The 20473-nt window shown below is 46.3% G+C and overlaps 6 protein-coding genes across 7 annotated transcripts; 2 read left to right on the top strand and 4 right to left on the bottom strand.

Annotated features, from left to right (window-relative positions):
• Positions 1-604: 604 nt before the first annotated feature.
• Positions 605-3392, bottom strand: DFL_001561 (uncharacterized protein; the record flags this gene model as incomplete). 2 transcript variants are annotated; one of them, XM_067630197.1, is made up of 9 exons in its annotated part: positions 605-1055; positions 1134-1405; positions 1469-1930; positions 2006-2301; positions 2359-2715; positions 2809-2834; positions 2908-3020; positions 3188-3211; positions 3318-3392. In XM_067630197.1, the coding sequence occupies 9 exons, from the start codon at positions 3390-3392 to the stop codon at positions 605-607; spliced, it is 2076 nt and encodes a 691-aa protein (XP_067492864.1). The 2 variants fall into 2 exon arrangements, with proteins under 2 accessions (XP_067492864.1, XP_067492863.1); XM_067630196.1 differs by having other exon boundaries at positions 1155-1405.
• A 1023-nt stretch (positions 3393-4415) lies between these two features.
• On the top strand, positions 4416-5192 carry DFL_001560 (40S ribosomal protein uS7; the record flags this gene model as incomplete). The annotated part of the gene is made up of 3 exons (XM_067630195.1): positions 4416-4561; positions 4629-5108; positions 5171-5192. The coding sequence occupies 3 exons, from the start codon at positions 4416-4418 to the stop codon at positions 5190-5192; spliced, it is 648 nt and encodes a 215-aa protein (XP_067492862.1).
• Positions 5193-6869: 1677 nt separating this feature from the next.
• Positions 6870-10981, top strand: DFL_001559 (uncharacterized protein; the record flags this gene model as incomplete). Its single annotated transcript, XM_067630193.1, has 4 exons — positions 6870-7052; positions 7135-7982; positions 8063-10256; positions 10313-10981. 4 exons carry the CDS (start codon positions 6870-6872, stop codon positions 10979-10981), a joined length of 3894 nt encoding a protein of 1297 aa, XP_067492861.1.
• Positions 10982-13319: 2338 nt separating this feature from the next.
• DFL_001558 (uncharacterized protein) lies at positions 13320-15194 on the bottom strand (the record flags this gene model as incomplete). Its single annotated transcript, XM_067630192.1, has 5 exons — positions 13320-13578; positions 13644-14087; positions 14144-14464; positions 14521-14958; positions 15016-15194. The coding sequence occupies 5 exons, from the start codon at positions 15192-15194 to the stop codon at positions 13320-13322; spliced, it is 1641 nt and encodes a 546-aa protein (XP_067492860.1).
• Positions 15195-16075: 881 nt separating this feature from the next.
• On the bottom strand, positions 16076-18067 carry DFL_001557 (uncharacterized protein; the record flags this gene model as incomplete). Its single annotated transcript, XM_067630191.1, has 4 exons — positions 16076-17196; positions 17252-17545; positions 17614-17791; positions 17897-18067. 4 exons carry the CDS (start codon positions 18065-18067, stop codon positions 16076-16078), a joined length of 1764 nt encoding a protein of 587 aa, XP_067492859.1.
• A 1709-nt stretch (positions 18068-19776) lies between these two features.
• On the bottom strand, positions 19777-20376 carry DFL_001556 (uncharacterized protein; the record flags this gene model as incomplete). Its single annotated transcript, XM_067630190.1, has 1 exon — positions 19777-20376. The coding sequence occupies one exon, from the start codon at positions 20374-20376 to the stop codon at positions 19777-19779; it is 600 nt and encodes a 199-aa protein (XP_067492858.1).
• Positions 20377-20473: the final 97 nt, after the last annotated feature.

The following is a 20473-nucleotide window of genomic DNA, read 5'->3' as shown; positions in this document are numbered from 1 at the left end:
GTGCCCAGGCGCCATGTCCATCCATTCTATTGTCACCCAATCCGCCCATTTCTGCCCAGCGAAGCTTGTTTTCGTCAACCATATGACGTCGGTAAGCGTTCCCGCCTTGGCAGCGTTCCCTGAAATGACATAACCAACGTGATCCCTGCTGTGCGCAGCTGCCCGCGATCGAGAATTGGCTTTAATCGCCAGACATTAGGTAAATTGCCCGATGGGGATATCCGAGTTCGTAGGGTTTGATGTCATGGTTGAACTTGAAGTGGAGGGTTCAGAATGAAAACCGTTTGAAAGAACCGGTTGCTTCGTTCCCTTCGGCGTAGAACGAGAACTCTATCAAAACAAATTTAAAACTAACGGAAGATATAGCAAATCGAATCTCGGATCTCGGCGTCGACATCGACATTATGATGTTGATTTTTTTGAAAATAGATTTGAATTAGGAACGACGCTTCAAAACCCCTTATATCCACCACATTAATCCAATAAAGGGTTTCCAACCCTATAGTTATATCTACTTAATAAAGTAAATGACGTATGTATGTGTACCCACTGACTTCCCTCTAACCTAACTATCCCATACCGTCTATAGCTCAATAGCCCCTCTTTAAAAACAACTGCTGAAATCCAAATTCAACATATCCACAATCGGTCCTGAGCTTCCCATCCAATTTCCAAAGAAAGTACTCATCGCTTCCACATCTCCTTCTGTCCACCCACCACCTTCAAAATCTTGCATAAAGATATCCGGTAGCTGCTCCGCTCCTCTTCCCTCGGAAATATTTACAATATTGTGATCCTGTGGGAGAAGAAGCGTATTCGACTGATGTGAATACGTTCCCAAAGGATTATGATTCCGGGAGTCTACCAGTGCTTTGGCAACACGGCAAAACACTTTGGTGACCTCAAAAAGACGAGCAGAGTCCTTTGAGACGTGTGCGATGGGTTCGATTGAATCGAGGAAATCATGAAGAAGTTTGACATCAGAGGGGTCGTTTGATGCTACGGAATGGAGGAAAACGACGATAAGTGGTGTAAACGAGGTATACAACAAGACCCTACCACCGAAAAGTTAGTTATGAGGTACGATTTTAGTAGTAAATGTTATCGAGGTAGAAAGAAAAAGGTAAACTTGCGACATATAGTGGGTAACAAACCAGGAGACATAGGCGTCCATATTGTTGGATCCAATCTTTTTCTTGAAGATGGGGAGAAATTTGAGATGACAATGGAGTCCCATGGCTGCAGCTTCGAAACAAGCGGCTGTAATCTCCGTGGTATGTACACCCTCGCCCATCGACGCGGCACGGTGAAGGGTCGTTTGAACCGAGTAATAGATGATGTCCGTAGGACCAAAAAAGAGGTCAAAATACTCGGAGTAGTATGCGGTTTCGATGGCAGACATGACCTAGTTTAACAAAACTTTTAGACTTTAAGTGTTCTAAACCGATGTGGTGAGGGATGGTAATACCACATCCACTGATATACGGGACTGTACTTCTCGCCATCGCTCGAGCCAAGGTCGTAATTGTGCATCGAGATCGCTGATCAGTGCGTGCCGCTCAGCCTGAGATTTCTTCAGTGCGGTTGCAGAGTACAGTTGGTCATAAACCATGCCTTGGAGACGGCCCAACGAGATAAAAGCTATAGAAGCTTGATCCCATGGTGCGATCCCCTCGGTTTTGGAGACGGAGAAGTACTCGGTGTCGATGTCGAAATCCTGGAAATTGGAGGCACGACCGAGGGTCAAGGAAAGGTTCTTATCGACACCGTATAGAGACCAGAAAAGGTGACGTTTTTCATCGGCAACATTTGGCGGGTCGCTTTTCAGTGACCGTTCGCGATGGTATCCCAGCGTAAACACATGTCTTGCGGCGGCAGAACACAGAGTCCATGCTAGGAGGGGTTTCGAAGACAGTTGCGCAAATATAACCTGGATGCGAGAACCATTAGTAAGCTAAGGGTGTAAGGTGCCTATGTCGAGGCTCTCTGGAAAGAATATACCTACCCCGAGCGTCAGAGCTTTCACGTTGTCTACATGGGGAACTGCCAGAATTTCGTAACTCTGACAACCGATATGTAGGTTCTTTTCACAAAGGCTCAGAAATTTGGCTGCATCCCAACCATTTAATATAGGGTCATTGAGAGCAATATATTCTTCAAGCAGAAACAATAGAAGACCATGCATCGTTGTTAGTTGCCCGAGCGAGACAGGTTCGGTCGGGAAGTAGACGGCTTGGCAAATCTTTTCGAGAGCCATTTGGTCGCGCATAGCATACGCTAGATAATGAACGGATGGGTATTCTTTTCGAAGATATTTATTAGTTTGGTTTTAGTTCTTCTAGAAATTCCGCTACTGACCTTTGAGTTTCCTCAAAATTGAGATCACGAATTGTGCAGGTAACAGTTCCATTTCGGGAAGGCTTTTAGGTCTCTCGTCCTGATCGAAATATAAATCATCGAACCCGTTTGAAAAGCCATCTATTGACGAGGTATTCATCAAGTCTTTGAGTGAGCTTAATGCATCCAGGATTTCATTCGATTTTTGTCCTTGTTTTGCAATGAGTTCGCCAGCCATTACCGTCTGAGTCGCAAACGAGGAGTCGCCTTCGAACGCTGGGGGTGCCGGCGTCGACACAGATCCACTTGCCATGCCATCGGATGAAGAGGCACTATATCCCGCTGAACGAAAGCTTGGTGTTTCTGCTGATTTATCCCCTGTTATTGGTTTACGATAATCCACCATATGAGTCGGTTCTGGCTCGCTCAACGAGATGTTTTTGACCATCTGTTCGATGGAGATAAGCCTACTATTGATCTCATCGATAGATTTTTGACTATACGGCGTTAGTCTAATTTTGGCTACCATCTTGGAAGCCGGGGGAAAACAAGAGGTATCAAGTCGCATACTAATTGGAAGAAAGAACGACTCGAGGACGATGCTCGATAACCCGCTTCGCAGGCCGGCACTCGAGGTTGGAAGTCAAACAATTGGAACATGGGTCCTGTCGGTTGCATTTAACCTATTCGCACACACTAAGATTAGAAAAAACCTGGAGTTCCGTGGACAGCGCGCGCGCAAGAATAGGTATATATTAATCCTCGAGAGTCGGTGCCACGCCTTGCTTAATTCGCACGGACAGGCATACTATTTCGCGGGAAGTGTGATATTTTGGGAGAGACAACGCACTTTTCGACGCCTGCAGTTCTCGCACTATCGAATTAGAGGTAAGTATATGATCCCATGTCGTCCTAAGTCAAACAATGCATGATATCTTATATTGATATCCATCTTGGAAGGACCCTGTGTAGGTACTTACAGCCTGTGTTAATACAGATGGTGTCATGTTCGCACCCCCCATATTTGGCCCACCAATGGAACTTTGGAACTCCATTTTTGGGAATTCGATGTTACAAAAATGAATACGGGAGAAAGGACAGCTGGATTGCCTCGGACTTCCGTGGGAATTCAGTCCATAATCTCTTGTCCGCGGAAACTTAATGACATTCCACCAGAGAAACAAGAGAGGTTATAACCTTAACCGCAAACATCGGACTCCGCGGCGCCCGAAGAATGATTCACCGAATTTGGATGCCACTTAGGTAAAGTGGATGTCGCACGAGACTTAAGGTGCCAGCGTTCCTTGGCATGCATGTTCCACGCGGCAGGCAAGCAACGGTAAGGCTGGTTGCATTTACATTTGATAAGATATTATGTCAGCTAGTAGCGGGAAGAGATTGGACGACGTAATGCCAGGTACGAAGACTTCGAATGGGGTTATCAAGTTGGAGACATTCTGTCCTTTATACGCTACTGGAGGTGACTCTGGGGCGCCTTCCGGTGTGGAATTTGAGATTGAATTGAGTGTTCCGGCTGTTCAGACCAGATCTCAGTAATTTGGGGAAGCGCGTGGGGATGAGGATATCGTCAGCAGGGCTTCGTAGACATTACGTCGGCTTAGTTGGGAAACTATTCCTTAGGCGGCTCTAGAATATAGATCAAATAAGATTCCACCCTATAGAGAGGTGTATTATTAAGCATGCGTGGACCTTCTGAACTATCGTAACATTGGCGAGACCTTGGCGGTGGGGTTGGGTACCAAGCTGTTTGTTGTACTGTCTTGGCAATACCAACACAACAACATATCAGAGCGCAAATCATATGACAGCATCCGCATTTGAGAGCAAACCTCCTGCCTAATTCGCGTTCATTCATAGGGCACGAACCCTTCCCGCTAAACCATCCACACTCCAATGAGCACCACTGCTCGAGTCCTCCACCCAACGAAGGTTTCAGAGCTTCCATTCTCCGCTTTCGACGACATCTTAACCGCAGATACCATCGACAAATCCGAGAATTCGCTCCTCATCTCCCTCTCAGAAACATCAGCAGTAGCGTCGTACCATCAGTTGCAATCATGTCTGACATTGAAGAAGTCGAAGTTGAGGCTCCAGCCACCTTCAGCAACGTCCTCCCCAAGGATGTCACCGACGAGATCGGTTCCGTCAAGCTGTTCAACAAGTGGACCTACGAGGGTGTCACTGTCAGCGATCTCTCCCTTGTGTACGAAGCCGAAATCTTCAGAATCTATCGATTGTTCTTGTTCTTGTAACTAACTGTTGTGATCCAGTGACTACGTCTACCTCCAGGCTCCAGTCTACACCCCTCACTCTGCTGGTCGTTATGCCACCAAGCGTTTCCGTAAGGCCAAGTGCCCAATCATTGAGCGTCTCACCAACTCTCTCATGATGAACGGTCGCAACAACGGCAAGAAGCTCATGGCCGTTCGCATCGTCAAGCACTCCTTCGAGATCATCCACCTCCTCACCGACCTCAACCCCATCCAGGTTGCCGTCGATGCCATTGTTAACTGCGGTCCCCGTGAAGACTCTACCAGAATTGGTTCTGCTGGTACTGTCAGACGTCAAGCCGTCGATGTTTCCCCTCTCCGTCGTATCAACCAGGCCATCCACCTTTTGACCATCGGTGCTCGTGAGGCTGCGTTCAGGAACGTCAAGTCCATCGCTGAGTGCTTGGCTGAAGAGTTGATCAACGCTGCCAAGGGTTCTTCCAACTCCTATGCCATCAAGAAGAAGGACGAACTCGAGCGGTATGTCCTTTTCGGTATTCTTTGGTTTATTGTCGTCAAAATCGCTAATATATTTTCTTTAGTGTCGCCAAGTCCAATCGGTAAACGCTCAATATTTCGACCCTCTTGTCGCCAAAAGCATTTTTTACCTCTTCATGTCATATATTTCTTACTTCTTCCATTAATGGGACATTTCCTTTCACACTCACACCTACGCATATCTGGGCTACCGGAGTTCCAAGGCGTTTTGATGCTCGGGGACAGACGATTGAATGAAATGAAATTAATACAAGACTACTACTATTAAGGTTTTCTCCCCTTCCTACATGCCATACAAAAACTTGCAGAGAAGTAGCAAGGTTCCGCCCTGCCCATGTAGAATATTGAAAATCGCAAGGTTTCGCCCTGCAAAGCAGGTTCTTCGATTATAAAATACCGAATGGTTCGACAGCGGTTCTATCTGTCTTGGCGTCGGTATTCGACTTGTTAATTGTGTTTCTCTCAACGAGACTAGTTTCGCTGGTATTGGAGACAATAGATTACTCTATTGATATCCGTTCCCTTCGTATCTTGAGTTCTCAAAATCTGTGTTTCAGCCCAATAGCTAGCTTCGTAGAGAATAAAAGAAATTAAAAACTCTATTTGCCAGTAGTAAAGTCCTACTGACCTTTCAGGCTATGCCAGCCTTATGGTTACATCTACAATAAGATTTTTATCGTTATATGTACGGTACTACACCAAATATATCAGAGTATCTCCAAGGTACCGATCCACATAGAACAAGTAACGGACTCCTTTTGGGTCCCGGGGCCGTGATATAAAGGTTTCTCTGACGGAATATAGGGAAAAAGTGACCGTCGTCCAGAACGCGTCAATGCCTGCATCCGTCCCACCACAATCACGATATCTGCTTCCGGCCGACGTAATACATTGAATCTGTCTCCAACAGGCCCTGAAGTCCCTTCCTTCGTCGTTCGTCGACATTGTACTAGGCCAGTCCACCCGGGATCCGGTGCTACTGTCAGCATGTCCTCCAAGACGGACTTGGACAACATCTCACAGCGAGTCCAAGGATAGCTAAGACATCATGGGATATCGCCAAGCGGTAGCCAAGGGGTGGCCAAGCGACTTGCCGCGCACCTTTCTCATTTCATCCTTCACGGGCTCCTCGGATCCCGCACACAGTGCGCCGATGGTCTCCATAACGTTAACATATGCACACACCACTTACAATTAAACGGTGTCCGGTTGGTCAGAAGAGAATGGGATTGTCGACTGTTTTTAAGAAACTCGATCTTCTTCTCTTTTTTTTCGTCACTTGATATTTTATGAGATAAAAATCATTTTAATTCGAATATTTCTATTGTTTAATATTTTTTTTTAATTTACTTGTCCTCCGATATTTCTCATTTCGTTCGTGCTTTTATAACGTTATAGATACTTCTCGGCGTGTTTGGAATTCGGTTATTTGACATCACATTTACCTTTCACGTTATCGCAAAACCGGATTATGTAAGTCGTTAGCTAAGCCTCCAACATGCCAACACAAACTCGGGCTAACCTTGTGGCCGAATCCTTCCCAGAATATCGAGGGGCTTTAGAATACCGTGCTCTGCTACTCCCCCTTGAAGAAGAAAGATTGTGGGCTGTTTTATTTCTCTGGCACCGAGTATTCTCCATCTTCTATAAATCTTTGCTATATTTGCTACCGTATTTGGAGACAGAAACATCAAGAGAAGTTTAATTCTATAATACGACCCTTAGGGTCGATAGCTTTTCAAGATGTCGACAGTTCCAATAAACGAGCCTTCACTTCCTATCTCTGAAAAGCTGGCGGACAAGGGCATCAAATCTGAGAATTCCAGTAGCAGTAGTGGGGAAGCTTCTGTAATAATACCAGATGAGGCTGAAGAGGAAAAGAAGAAGGAGAAGGAAGCAGAAGACGGAGGCTTCGGTGCCTACTGGGTGCGTATGATTCATTTATCCCATATAAAAAAATTGAGATTCTGAAATATAAATATTAACAAGCCGTTATCATACGATCTAGAGAATATTTACCTATGCTTCCACCGGCGACCGTATCCTGTATGCTATCGCCCTCTCCATGGGCATCGCCAGCGGTGCTGCTCTCCCTCTCATGACTATTGTTTTCGGTCGTTTTACAGCCAAGTTCACAAACTTTGCGGCGGACCCTGCTCAAAGCGGCGACCAATTCATTCGCGATGTCAATTCCTTCATTCTATACTTCGTCTACCTCTTCGTCGGCCGTTTTGTGACCACTTACATCGCGGTCACAGCTATCACCGTCGCTGCAACCCGCACTGTCAGAAATATCCGTCAAGCATTCCTCGAACATCTACTCCGTATGGAAATCTCCCATTTCGACAAAGCTGACAGCGGAGCGACGGCGACGCAAGTCACGACTAATGGTAATAGAATCAACTCCGGTATCGCTGAAAAACTAATCCTAGTCGTACAATCTGTTTCTTTGTTCTTCTCTGCTTTCATTGTTGCTCTTTCTGCACAATGGAAACTGGCATTAATTACGATGTCGATTATCCCGGTTATTGTTATCGTCATGGGTGCTTGTATCGCTTTGGATGCCAGTAATGAGGCTACGATCATTAAATTGTATTCTCGCGCGTCTGCACTAGCACAGGAAACTTTTTCATCCATTAAGGCTGTTCATGCTTTCTTTGCCCATGACAAGATGCTTTCTAAGTATAACGAATACTTGGAGAACGCACATAGAACTGGAGACAAGAAGAGTCCTATTTATTCTATTATGTTCTCTACAGAGTACTTTTGTACATACGCTGGAACAGCATTAGCATTCTGGCAGGGACATAGGATGTATAGGAGTGGTGAGATTCAAGACGTCGGAACAGTCTTTACGTAAGTCGCCACCTTACTTATCTCGATGTCAATCATTCTTAGACGACTAGAAGCTAATATTCAATTAATTTGGAATTTAGCGTCGAGTTAGCCATGATGATGGCAGCAACCGCCATGTCCGTGATTGCACCTCAAATGCTTGCCCTTTCTGCCGCCGCAGCAGCAGCATCTGAGCTTTTCGTGATTTTGGATACCCCCTCCAAACTCGACCCTCTTGACAAATCTGGCGATGCTCCTGAAAAGTGTATTGGAGATATTGAAGTTTCTGGCGTCGACTTCGCATACCCATCTCGCCCTACAGCTCAAGTTCTCAAAAATTTCACAATCAAATTCCCAGCTGGCAAAACAACAGCCTTAGTTGGCTCCAGTGGTTCTGGAAAAAGTACGTGCATTGGTCTCTTGGAACGCTGGTACGAGCCTCTAGCTGGGTCTATCAAACTCGACGGCAAAGAATTAAAAGAATACAACGTCAAATGGCTTCGCTCTCAAATTCGTCTCGTCCAGCAAGAGCCAGTCTTATTCGCCGGATCCGTCTACGAGAACGTCTGTCGCGGTCTCCTTGATAACCAACGTGCTCTCCCAGAAGAAGAAAAGAGAAAACTCGTCCAAGAAGCTTGTATCCTCAGCAATGCCCACGACTTCGTTACGCAGCTCCCAGACGGATATGATACACAAGTCGGTGAGCGTGCCGGAAAACTTAGTGGGGGTCAGAAACAACGTGTCGCTATTGCTCGCAGCATCATCTCCAACCCTAAGATTCTTCTTCTCGACGAAGCCACCAGCGCTCTTGACCCCAAGGCTGAAAAGGTTGTCCAGGAAGCACTAAACCGTGTATCCGAAGGAAGAACAACAATCACTATTGCCCATCGTCTTTCCACAATCAAGAAAGCGGAAAATATCGCCGTCATGTCAAATGGAGAAATCGTCGAACAGGGAACCCACGATGAACTTGTCGCTCTAGACCGTCACTATGCTGCTCTTGTCCGCGCACAAGATCTCGGAGACAAAGGCGAGAAATCTGTCGGGTGGAACTCGGACCAAGAAGGTGCCGAAGATGAAAATGAAGACCACCTTGCGCTTTCTCGTACTAAGACTGTTGCATCCAAGGCTGAAGCTTCTGCTGCTGCGAAGAAGGCAATGACAGAAGGCACCCTTCACTACGGTATTTTCAAGTGCATTTGGATCTTCTTGGCTGAACAAAAGGAAATCTACGGGAAAATGGCCTTCGTGTTCTTCCTTTGCGCTGCCGGTGCAGCAATCTATCCCGCTCAAGCTATCCTCTTCTCCCGAGTTTTCGAAGTCTTTACACCCACCGACAGTGAAATCTATCAAAACGCAACCCGCAGCGCCAACTTCTGGGCACTCATGTTCTTCATCGTCGCCATCGGTTCAGTCGTCGTGTACGCCCCCCTCGGCTGGATCGTCAATCTCGAGGCCCAGACCATTAGCCACAAGTACCGCAAGGAAATCATGGAAATCGCATTACACCAGGATATGACCTTCTACGATCATGAAGAAAACTCCTCTGGTGCATTAACTGCAAAATTATCCGCTCTTCCACAGCAACTTATGGAATTGTTGTCTATGAACCTTCCACTCATGTTAATGGTGGTTTGCAATGTCATCGGCAGCTCGATCATGGCTCTCGCCTCTGGTTGGAAACTGGCGTTGGTAGTTCTTTCTGGTGGTATGATCCCTCTTATCGCCGCGGGATATTACCGTATCAGACTTGAACTCAAGCTCGACGAAGAAAACGGTGACCGGTTCGCCCAAAGCGCTAGCATTGCCAGTGAATCCATCGCCGCCATTCGCACCGTAGCCTCCTTAACACTCGAAGAGGAAATCCTCAGGTCATTCAAATCAAAACTGGGCGAAGTCGTCACCAACTCTTTCCGCAGCATCTTAGTTAGGATGTTATTCTATTCAATCTCTCAATCTCTCGACTTCCTAGTTATGGCCCTTGGTTTCTGGTATGGTGCCAAACTCCTTGTCAGTGGCGAATATAGTACCCAGCAATTTTTTATAATCTTTATCGGTGTCATCTTTGCTGGCCAGGCCGCAGGACAATTTTTCGGATATACGACTAGTTTGACAAAGGCATCTGAGGGTGCTAATTACATCCTTTGGGCACGAATGTTGCGACCAGTTATCACTGTCAGCGATGAGAATAAGGATAACGGTCCAGATGGCGATAATGACGTCGCTTTGGAATCTGTGGACTTTGCATACCCTCAGCGACAACAAAGTCGTGTTTTAAAGGGTATCGATATTCAGGTATGATTGAATTTCTCATCCTAATCACATATATTTTACTAACACCATAATACTAGATCAAACCTTCACAATTCATCGCCCTCGTCGGTGCCTCCGGTTGCGGTAAGACCACCGTAATCTCTCTTCTAGAACGATACTACGACCCAACATACGGCCAAATCACCCTCGGCAACCACGACATCAAATCCCTCTCCCCTAAACTCTACCGCCGTCATTTATCACTAGTCCAACAAGAACCAACTCTCTACCAAGGTTCCGTCAAAGAAAACATTTCACTCGGTCTAGACTACGAACCTACCCGCGAGGAACTAGAAAAGGCATGTAAAATGGCCAACGCCTATGACTTCGTCATGGGACTTCCCGAAGGGTTTGAAACACCATGTGGTTCTTATGGCGCACAGTTTAGCGGTGGACAGAGGCAGAGAATAGCGATCGCTAGAGCGTTGATTAGAAATCCTAGGGTACTGCTGTTGGATGAAGCAACTAGTGCGTTGGATACGCAGAGTGAACGGTTGGTACAGGCTGCTATTGATGAAGCTAAACAGGAGAATGGAAGGATTACGATTGCGGTGGCACATCGGTTGAGTACGGTTGTGAAGGCGGATGTGATTTATGTGTTTGCGAATGGAAGGGTTGCGGAAGAAGGGACCCATGTGGAGCTGTTGGGGAAGAAGGGGAGGTACTTTGAGATGTGTTTGGCTCAGAGTTTGGATAGGAGTGTTTAAATAGGTGGCTTCGAGGCGATTAAGAAATTAGAAGCCGGGGGCGGGTTTTTGGGGAAGAAGGAGTGGACTTTTTGTTCGAACTCTCCACACTTTCGTCGGATCTCCACGCATTAGTATAGTTTTGTAATTCTTTAATTCATTTTAGTTCTTCAAAGTTGGGTTTTTTAAGCAGACCTTGGGATACTTTTGGCGGCTTTAGTATATAGTTTGGACATATAGACGCATAATATTTAGACCCTATCGATCAATTGATACGTCAGGAAAAGCTTTCCCGTATATTAGAGATCTATGTATATCACATTCGCAGTTGCATTCGGTATACAAGATAATATACCACTGGATAAGAAAAGATAATACTAACTATGATACTATTTTTACTGTTACCGTTGACTTTCGTATCCCTAGAATGTATCGATAAACAGAAAGACGCATCGACGGTATATGTGACCGTTCCGGAGGAGATAACGATGCGTATTACTCCTGGTTGGCTGATGGGGGACATACAGATATATTCTCATGAAGCAAATCTTTTTATATTCCCTTACACCTCCGACTCCGGCAAAAAATCCAGATCCCGATCCCTATCATTCGTATAACCTTCTGCCGTCAACGCCTTCTGCTTCTCCAAATCCTCGAAATGAGATTGTCCCGGCAAGTTCACCAACGGATTGAGCTCCATCATACCCGGATTATTATTTCTTACAGGAGTAGGACTATATTGATTCCTCGCCCCCGCAAGCTTCCCAATCTTAACTTTCCTCTCATGTCCCCAGACCAAATCACCCCTCCACGCTGACTCGGGATTTATCAAATGCGGATTTTCCTATTGGTAGGTCTTCTTTTGCTGGGTACTGCTCTGATATTGTCTAAAAACAGATTTGTATAAGTTTTCTTTCGTCGGCAGGCATTTCGGGTAGACTTATCTAACACTGGTAAACTCCCATGATTATCACACGCCTGCGAATCAGCGTAGAATAAAAATGCCCAAGGCGCTCGACCTAGTTCTGTATTCGTCCGGAATCTTGTGCCGTTTGCTGGGCCGGTGCCTAGATGGTAATTGATCCTTTGGCAGGGCTTTGGTTCTGAAGTGTCGTATTCGGTAAGAGGTGCGTTTGGGTGTAACGAACTGGCTTTTTCGCGGAGGAAGGCGTAGGAGTATGCATTTGTGACTGGGAGGCTTATGATTAATCTGATAGCGAGTGTTACGAGGCGGCGCATTTTCGATCTCGTACAGTATCGTGTTCTCCGCGGAAGGATGCAGCATGATGAAGAGTTTACCGACCTCGAGGCTGCACGCATGGAAATATCTGAGGGAGTTTAATCAAGGATATTATGGTTGAAATTGTGCTATTTTCACATGATATTATTAGGACACGAAATAGTCGGAATATAATGCAGACCAGTACTCTAGACTACCCTATAAAGAATAATATGTAGAACAATCAAGTTTAAGTGCTGCACAGCATTGCAGTGTTAACCCTATTACACAAGCAGACACTGAGAGAAGCAAGGGAAAACAAAATACCACATCTCATTTGTGTTGCTTTAAATGCGAAGGAGGTTAAGAATAAGCGGACGCACTTGTGTACGAGCATGAGTTAGAGGTAGAGAAAGTTGAGGAAAATCGATTTCCAGTTTTATTATTATTGCTATTATAACACATCATTGGATTCGTTCATATCAAAAGACTGGCATGAATCTATCATCCCGCGATGTCAAAACTTAACAAAAACACACTAAGCTACGCACTGACGACCAGGTAAGGGTCCCCATCATCCGTTCGCATCGTTCCCCTAGACATGATAGAAGTATGTAAGGTAAGTGTAAACAGAGAAAAAGAAAACAGCAGGGAACTCAGAAAGCAAAGGTAACTGAAGAAAAAATGAACAACCAGGTACAATAATTACAGTTGAGAAAATATATATTCGTAAGGGACCTATAAGATAGACGTTGTGAGGCGAAAGCAAATAAAGGCCTTCGGTTTGTGAATTCAGAGTCCGGTTATGATGCTTGGAGTGTATTGATCAAACCTCGTCACCGAGAGAAGCTGTCGTGTATTAATTTTCTTCGGTATAATAAAAACTTTTTGTTGAGTTAAGGGGGGAAATGTTGGTCGGCGATTCCTAGAAAAGAATATTGCAGTTTTTCTTTCCTGCGATAGTGAAGGGTGAAAGGTGCATACGATGGTAGAAATGGTGAATAATACGATGGCATCTAAAGTCAACAAACTTCGAGAGTAGGCGATGGGTATCCTCTGCTCCAATGTGAGTGTTTCGATGTCTCTCGATCCGATAAAGAATACTATCGTCGCCATACCATCGATCCTACACTGAAGGCCTTACATCGCCTTGACACGCGAGAACAAACTGCTGTAAACAGCGTCGACGACTGGGAGGGCAGAAATTTGACGTCCTCCAAAGAATCTGCCGTTGAGACCCTTGATGGCGTTCTCGCCACCAGCGATCTTTTCAAACTTTATATAGACGTCGCCGGCGGAATTGGGGTCGACGGAGATGTGCACTACGTGACCGTATTTAGTTTCACATTCTGCTTTAACGTCATCTTCTAAATCCTTAACCCAGGAATCGCCTTCTTCTCTAAAAGAAAGGAAAAACGCTGTTAGCATCATTCTTTAGTCGAAAAGGAGGTAGAGGGATCATACTGTGTGGGGTCAAACATATTCTTAACGACGACACATCTGCTCGCAATAGTTGAGTTCGTCGCAACTGGCGGCTTTGGTGGGGGGGCGATCGGCCGTCGCTGCCTCTGCTCTCCATTCGCGTCGCCATTTTGTTCAGGGGCGGGCTCTTCGACACGGGCAAGCTTCCTCATCAGGGCGTCGCGGCTAAAATTGTTGAAGTTGACACCAGCAACGTCAGTATCGTCGAGGGCGCTCGCGGCTCCACTCGTGTTGATATTTTGATTCTGGTTGTGGCGTTGGCGGCCTTCGTAGGCTTGCTGTCCGTTGCTGAAACGTTGGAGCATCTGTGCAGTAGACTCAGGGGTGAATTTGTCATTTCCAAGTCCGACACGGATAAGGCGACCTCCAAGATCAAACCCATTCATCCTCTCCAGAGCCTCCTTAGCATTATTCGGATCCCGGTACCTAATATCCACGTCAGTATTTTCGAGGGTTATGAAACAGACACTGAGGGCACATACTGGACAAATCCATAACCTCTGCTACGGCCGGATTCCTCCTTCTGCAATTGGACAAATTCCAAATCCCCGAAAGGTGCGAACACCTGCTGAAGCTCGTTTTCCGTGATACTGAAATGGATGTTTCCGACGTACAACCTATGGAATGGAATGGTTCGGCGATGGTCCTCGTCTCTATTATGCTGACCACCTTCGGCACGAGCCTGTCGATTCTTCTCTGCCTCTGTAAGTTGAACGATGATGGGAATACCCAACAACCGTTGACCAGTAAGCGCGATAGCTTTAGGGACTGACTCTGCCTCTTTGAATTCAACGTAGCCAACTCTGCAAGACAATTATTAGCAGCCGATTTCTAAAATATCGTGATAGATCGTACATACCCTTTAGATCGTCCACTGACACGGTCCTTGACAATCTGGGCCTCCTTCACACCTCCGACCTTCTCAAAAAATGCAATCAATTCCTTCGTACGAAGCCTAGCAGCGAGTTGTTGAACGAAAACGGTACGTCTATCTCTTTCGTCTTCTGTAAGTTTAGGAGATCCGGATTTAGATCTATTGTGAGGAGACCTAGAACGGCGGCGGTTGCGATAGTCGTCCAAATCGTCACGTTCTCGTCGTCGAGAGTTGTAACGCTCTTCGCGTTCACGCTCGCGATCTCGGTCACGATCTCGGTCTCGGTATTCTCGATCACGGTCTCTATCTCGGTATTCGCGGTCACGTCCGCCGTCTCTGTCACGTTCGCGGTCCCTATCACGGTCACGGCCGGAGGAATACCTGTCAGAGTATCTATCATCGTCATGGCGTCTTGAGCGATGCCTAACGAAGGTAGCGTTAATAAAGTTCCCGTGTGGGGTCAGAGGGAGGGAGTAATACCTATCGCTCTCTCGGCTCCTACTACGACGTCTCCTATTCTTAGACCTGGTGCTTCCAGCATCGCTACGTCTGCTGTCATCGTCATCGTGATTAGAAGCTCGGTCGGCTCGACTCTTAGACTCAGCCGCCTCAGCACGGAAGGGCTCCTCAACGAGGGCTTCGATATCGAGAGCAGACATTTCGTTTTGAAGATTGGTTTTTGATCAGTTTTACCAATGTAATGGGGGGGGGAGTGATAATCGGTGGGGGTCTCCCGAAGGGAAAGTTAAGTGGTTGCTGGAATATCGTGTGACGAACTGCCGGAAAGGTAAGGACTTTGTTCTCGTGTTCTTTTCCCCTATGATCGTGGGTAAAGGGAGGCTTCAAACCCTCTTTACGGCCTTCCAATAGCCTTCAAATCCGCCTTCCAGATGGCCTTGATATCTTTCCCTTCGACGGTTTATCGAAGAACCGGGCGGGCTTTCGTCGTTCCGGTTAAAGTTGAGGTTTGGTGGACGTTGGTGGTGATGAGTAATGATGATGGTGGTGAAGGGCGGAAAGGCTGTTCTTAAATTTTGGGGGCAAAATTAAAGTCTTTTTTGGAAGGCGCAACGCAAAAAAAGCAACCCCCACAAGGCAAAGACCAAAATTTCCGGCAGAGCCGCATCTAGTCGTGATATCAGCCTCCTTTTAGGCGGTTAGTTGCTCCACTTCATCGACTTTATTTCATGATACTAACTAGCAAATGGATTCGTGGGTCTCGAAATGAGAGTTTTCTAGCGAACGGCTTCATGTGAAAGTCAGATTTAGTTGTCGGCGTTGAATCGTAGTATATATACTCTCCAAAGTCTTGACATCTCCAGATCCGGCCTCAGATATATATATTATGCATATATGATGTTTCATAGCATACTGTTTTTTTAACACGGTAAATGGTATCTTGATTTTGGCAAAAGATAAATAATGGATATAAACTAAAAAAGTGTAAAAGAAAAGAAGAAAAAGCCAGGATATCTCGTAATCATAATACAACCGCAACCAACATTACAAACCCCCTTCCCACGCACCCTAACTAACTTGACTACCTATACTGCGTCGGCATCTCATGCGCAAACGTCTGATTCCCAGGTACTTCACTAAAATACCCCGTATTCCCTTGATACGGTGCTCCAAACTGCGGATGCGTATTCCCCTGCCCAACCTGTTGAGCCCCAGCATTATTCCAAGTATAATCCCCCCCAGCAAGCTCAATAGCCGGCTGAGTGCCCTCATTCCCCTTATTGACATCATAATATGGCACGTGACTATACCCCGCCTGCTGTCCACCTTGCGGCGAAGAAGACGCAGGATTATGCATCATAGGCGCTGGAGGCGGAGGAAGGTTTTCGTCCGACGTAGGTTGTCGTTTCCGTTTCATCATGAAAAACGCCAGGATTGCTAGCCCGGCTATTGCTGCTACGCCACCTACTGTGCCGCCTGCGATGGCTCCAACGTTGGTTGTACTTCCGGAATCTCCAGTGGGCGAAGGTGGGTCTGTGTCCGTGGGTGGATCGGTTTCTACAGGCGCAGGCGGGGTGAACAAAGGTGCTACACCCCTAGAATCCAATTCGACTATATTCGTCTCCGTAACGTTAAACTTAGCTGGCGCAAAGCTAAGTTGTCGATTTGTATAATCGTGAACAAGGTATGTATGTCTCGCAAACGGCGTCCCAAGCACAGCTTCATACCCCAAATCAGTGGCAATACTATACCTGCTCATAGGACTAATCTGCAAGGAACAAGCATCCTGTCCTCTGAGCTGATATCTATACCCCAGCACCCCGTATGCAGGTAAAATAAAATGATTGGCGTTAACGGTGATATTGACTTCTTCAAATCGGAATTCAAAGACCAAATCTGAATCTCGCATGGAACAGTCAACGAGGTATCCACCCCAATTTTCGTCGTAGAGGGCATCGGTTCGGTCGACTATTCCTGGGATAACGGTGTCGGGGAGGGACATTCGGCTCGTGCTGAATTCGACATTGGCACGAAGGTTTTGGACGGGGTTGAGTTCTTCCATGTCGCCGGGGGAGCCGAAGGCGGCGCTCACAAGTCTTACAACGGTGATTTCGCCATTGCTGGAGGCGTTAAAAGTCACGAGGTTTCCGTCGTACTTTGCGGTATCGACGGAACCGAAGGTGAGGTAACTCTCGTTACGCTCTAAATTATAAACATCAGCATCATGCTATATCCCGAAATATCATCTCAAACTTACCAAGCCAATTAAAATAAAGCCCATGAGTCAACGACTTGATCTCCCTCCCTTGAAGCAAAGACTCCATAAAACTCGGAAACGTCTGTCTATCACTATCATAGACACCGATCCCCATCTCAGGTGCTTGCGTAAAGTTATTGGCAACACCGATGTAGACATTATCCAGCGTCGATTCTCCAAACTTGACGGTATCGGTACCGTAATAACCTCTTGTGAATCTTGTCTTGTCGGATTGTGTTAAGCTTAGGACTGCATCTGATACATTCCTAAATGTCGAGGATCGATCGGGGTCGTCTGGCAATATAGTAATACTTTATTAGCCTTCGTTTTGGAAAACTATATCAGGAGAAAGGGATTCTTACAAAGACCAGACCAATCTACATAGATGCATTGCAGATAATTATATCGACTCTCCTCCCGACTACAATTTGTCGGCTTCTTAGCACCGACCCAAAACCATGGCTGGTCTGTTAACCGGACATTGACAGAGTCTTCCCGCGATCCTATTTCCAGGTTGACAAAGAATGCATATCGCAGTAGCTGCAGACAATACTATTGTTAGCATTGTATATCCAAGGAAACCTTCCAACAAACCAGCATTTGTCCCAAGAAAAAATGAGTGGATAAGTAACTTCAAAGACATACGCTATATTTAAATAACACCGGATCCGTCGCCGCTCTCTTTACAAACTTCACACTCTCACTTAAATAATCCGTCGCACGGTCGTATATCGAAACCCCTTCAACACCCGTCGAAATCGTACTCGCTAACGCCAGCAGTATTGTGCTGCTACGAGAAAACGACAACCCAACCATTTTGGGCAAGAAAAAAACCCAATCTCGAAATCTCAAGATTATTCGTTCTCCAAATTCCGAATCGCGATCGAAGATTTTCGCGCAGGGCGAAAATTCGACAGGACCGACCGTATTCAGCAGTTCGATAGCTGCGAAAAAGGTCGGGTTGTGTATGTTCCGTCGGATTTCGCACCACACCCGTGGGTGTTACTCAGGGGTCGGTTTTTCTGCACTATTCTGGAACTTGTTGGCGGATGTAAAACCCCAGCGCAGGATATAACGGTTTCTCGAATAAATTCCTTCTCTTTTTTAAAACTCGAAAATATCGATATCCAAATACCTCATCTAGCCCAACTTCAAACGCCTTCCTAAAGAATATATCTTGCAAGAGCAACCGAGAAACAGAATTAAAAAAACGCACAGAAGAATAACAAAGCCAAAGAGGGGGCTGACAATTATAAAGGAATACCAAGAAAGCAATCAAACGAGGAGGGTGGTAGCTACAAGTAGCATCTGCTGTCACACCCAGACGTTCGCCGTCTGGCAGCCTGGGTCAACTGGGGTTCGGCAATCCATGGACTTGGCCGGGCACACACTTCGTACGATATTATCGGGATCGTCTACAATCAATATTGCGAAAAGAAAGTCCCTTCCACACTGTATATTTTACCCATGATCCCTTCCGTGCAATACTGCCCCTGTCGCCGCATACATCGAGCAGTTGTGCCTTTAATCTTATCACGCACAGAAACCATGACCAAAAAAATTAATAAAGATACCAGCTGGAGAAAGACGTGCTTAGCTTGCGCACAAGAGCGAATCAAGACCATGCGGCTCAACATCCGCTGCGGACCACACCGGCGCCGTCCACAAAAATATTCAAAATTGCCCAGCTCTGAAAATGACCATCAGAACCTCGTGTTTCGATTTGAAAGCTTTTCTTGTTTTCTTGGAATTGACAAGATTACCCGACGCATACACCCGGGTCCACCAAGCCTGCTTACTGCCTTGAATAAATGAGCCTCATCCAAGGCCATGACTGCCCTATGAAGCTGCTGGTCCGGCTCCCAAATCTCTTGAGCCCCACAGAGTCATGACTACGCCAAGGACCGAGAGGTTCATAATTAGCAACCGAAAGGGCCTAAAAGCCTCAAAGTGGAGCCGAAACACAAGGTTTTGATATTTGTCAGTAGGTGAGTTCATGGACAAGGTTTCTATAGCCTTGATTGATGGAAGCCATGGTTGTGAGATGTGACGGTAGGCGCGGGAAAGGGGGCACCGCAATGCATGCTCGAAAGGCAATAACGTTGTGTGACAGGGGGGTTCAAAATGTAACACGGGGATGTGTTGGGTACCGTGCCCTTGGCCTTGCATCGTGAGGAACAAATATATCAAGATAAGAGCTATCCGGAGGAAATGGGATTATTTTGTGAACAGCAAGATAAAGATGGATTGTTTTCTCGGTGTTTATAACCCTGACATGAGCTTTGTGCATTTCTCTCTCTCTCTCTCTCTCTCTCTCTCTCTCTCTCTCTCTCTCTCTCTCTCTCTCAAAACAAAACCACCCTTCCGCAATTCCCGGCTGGCCAGGTCGAGCTTTCATATCGAGACTTTGGTGAACCGTAGGACATGTACAAAGAATCTAGAGCCATGCCGATGCCGATTCGATCAGAATACGTACCTCGACACTACACCTCTTCACAAACATGCGGAACCAAACATGCCTACCCTTAAGCCCCATATAGAGGAGAAAGAGCAACATACCCCCCACCCCTCGCCCTCACATCCTCCTCAAACCTTTCATAAAAAAAAATTGAAAAAGTCGGTCTACAGATCATCCCCAAAACCGCCTCCTGGCTCAACGGCTCATCCGGCGCATACTCCCCAAGATGATGCGAAAAAAGCGGTAGCACATAATCCCTACAATATCTACACAAAGCCTCCATATGCAACGGCTTCAACGGTTTCCTATCCTGCCTTACAGCAAGAAAACTGCCCGGTGTAAATCCAAACCCGAATTTGTTCATCATGTCGGGTTGTTCGTTGGTGTTACATGAGAGGTGAAGGGCCGCAGCTTCGGAGCTTGAGGCAAATCCCGTTCCATCAGATGATGCCTCCTTTGAGTTCGCCCAGACAGGGCTTGGGGGGCATTTCCAGGTAAAGAGGGGGATTCCGATACGGTCGGTGATATCGGAGGTAGTGCGTTCGCGTTCTGAGAAGATTGGGTCTGTGATGGGGATTTCGATTGGTTCGTATTGGGGTCTGTGGCATTTCTCGCGGTCGCCAATGCAGTTGACCCTGACGCCTTTGACCGTCTGTAAAGTTGACATGGCTATATTATCTAACAGAACGAAGATTGTGGACAGATACCGAAGAATTAAGGTTAGAGTGGTATTATATCAGCAGAGGCTTGTTCGTACACTACCT

Source organism: Arthrobotrys flagrans (genome assembly GCF_004000055.1).
Source record: "Arthrobotrys flagrans strain CBS H-5679 chromosome Unknown unitig_3, whole genome shotgun sequence".
NCBI classification, from domain to species: Eukaryota; Fungi; Ascomycota; class Orbiliomycetes; order Orbiliales; family Orbiliaceae; genus Arthrobotrys; species Arthrobotrys flagrans.
The sequence above is the reverse complement of the archived record's forward strand: the minus strand, read 5'-3'. Positions and strand labels throughout refer to the sequence as shown.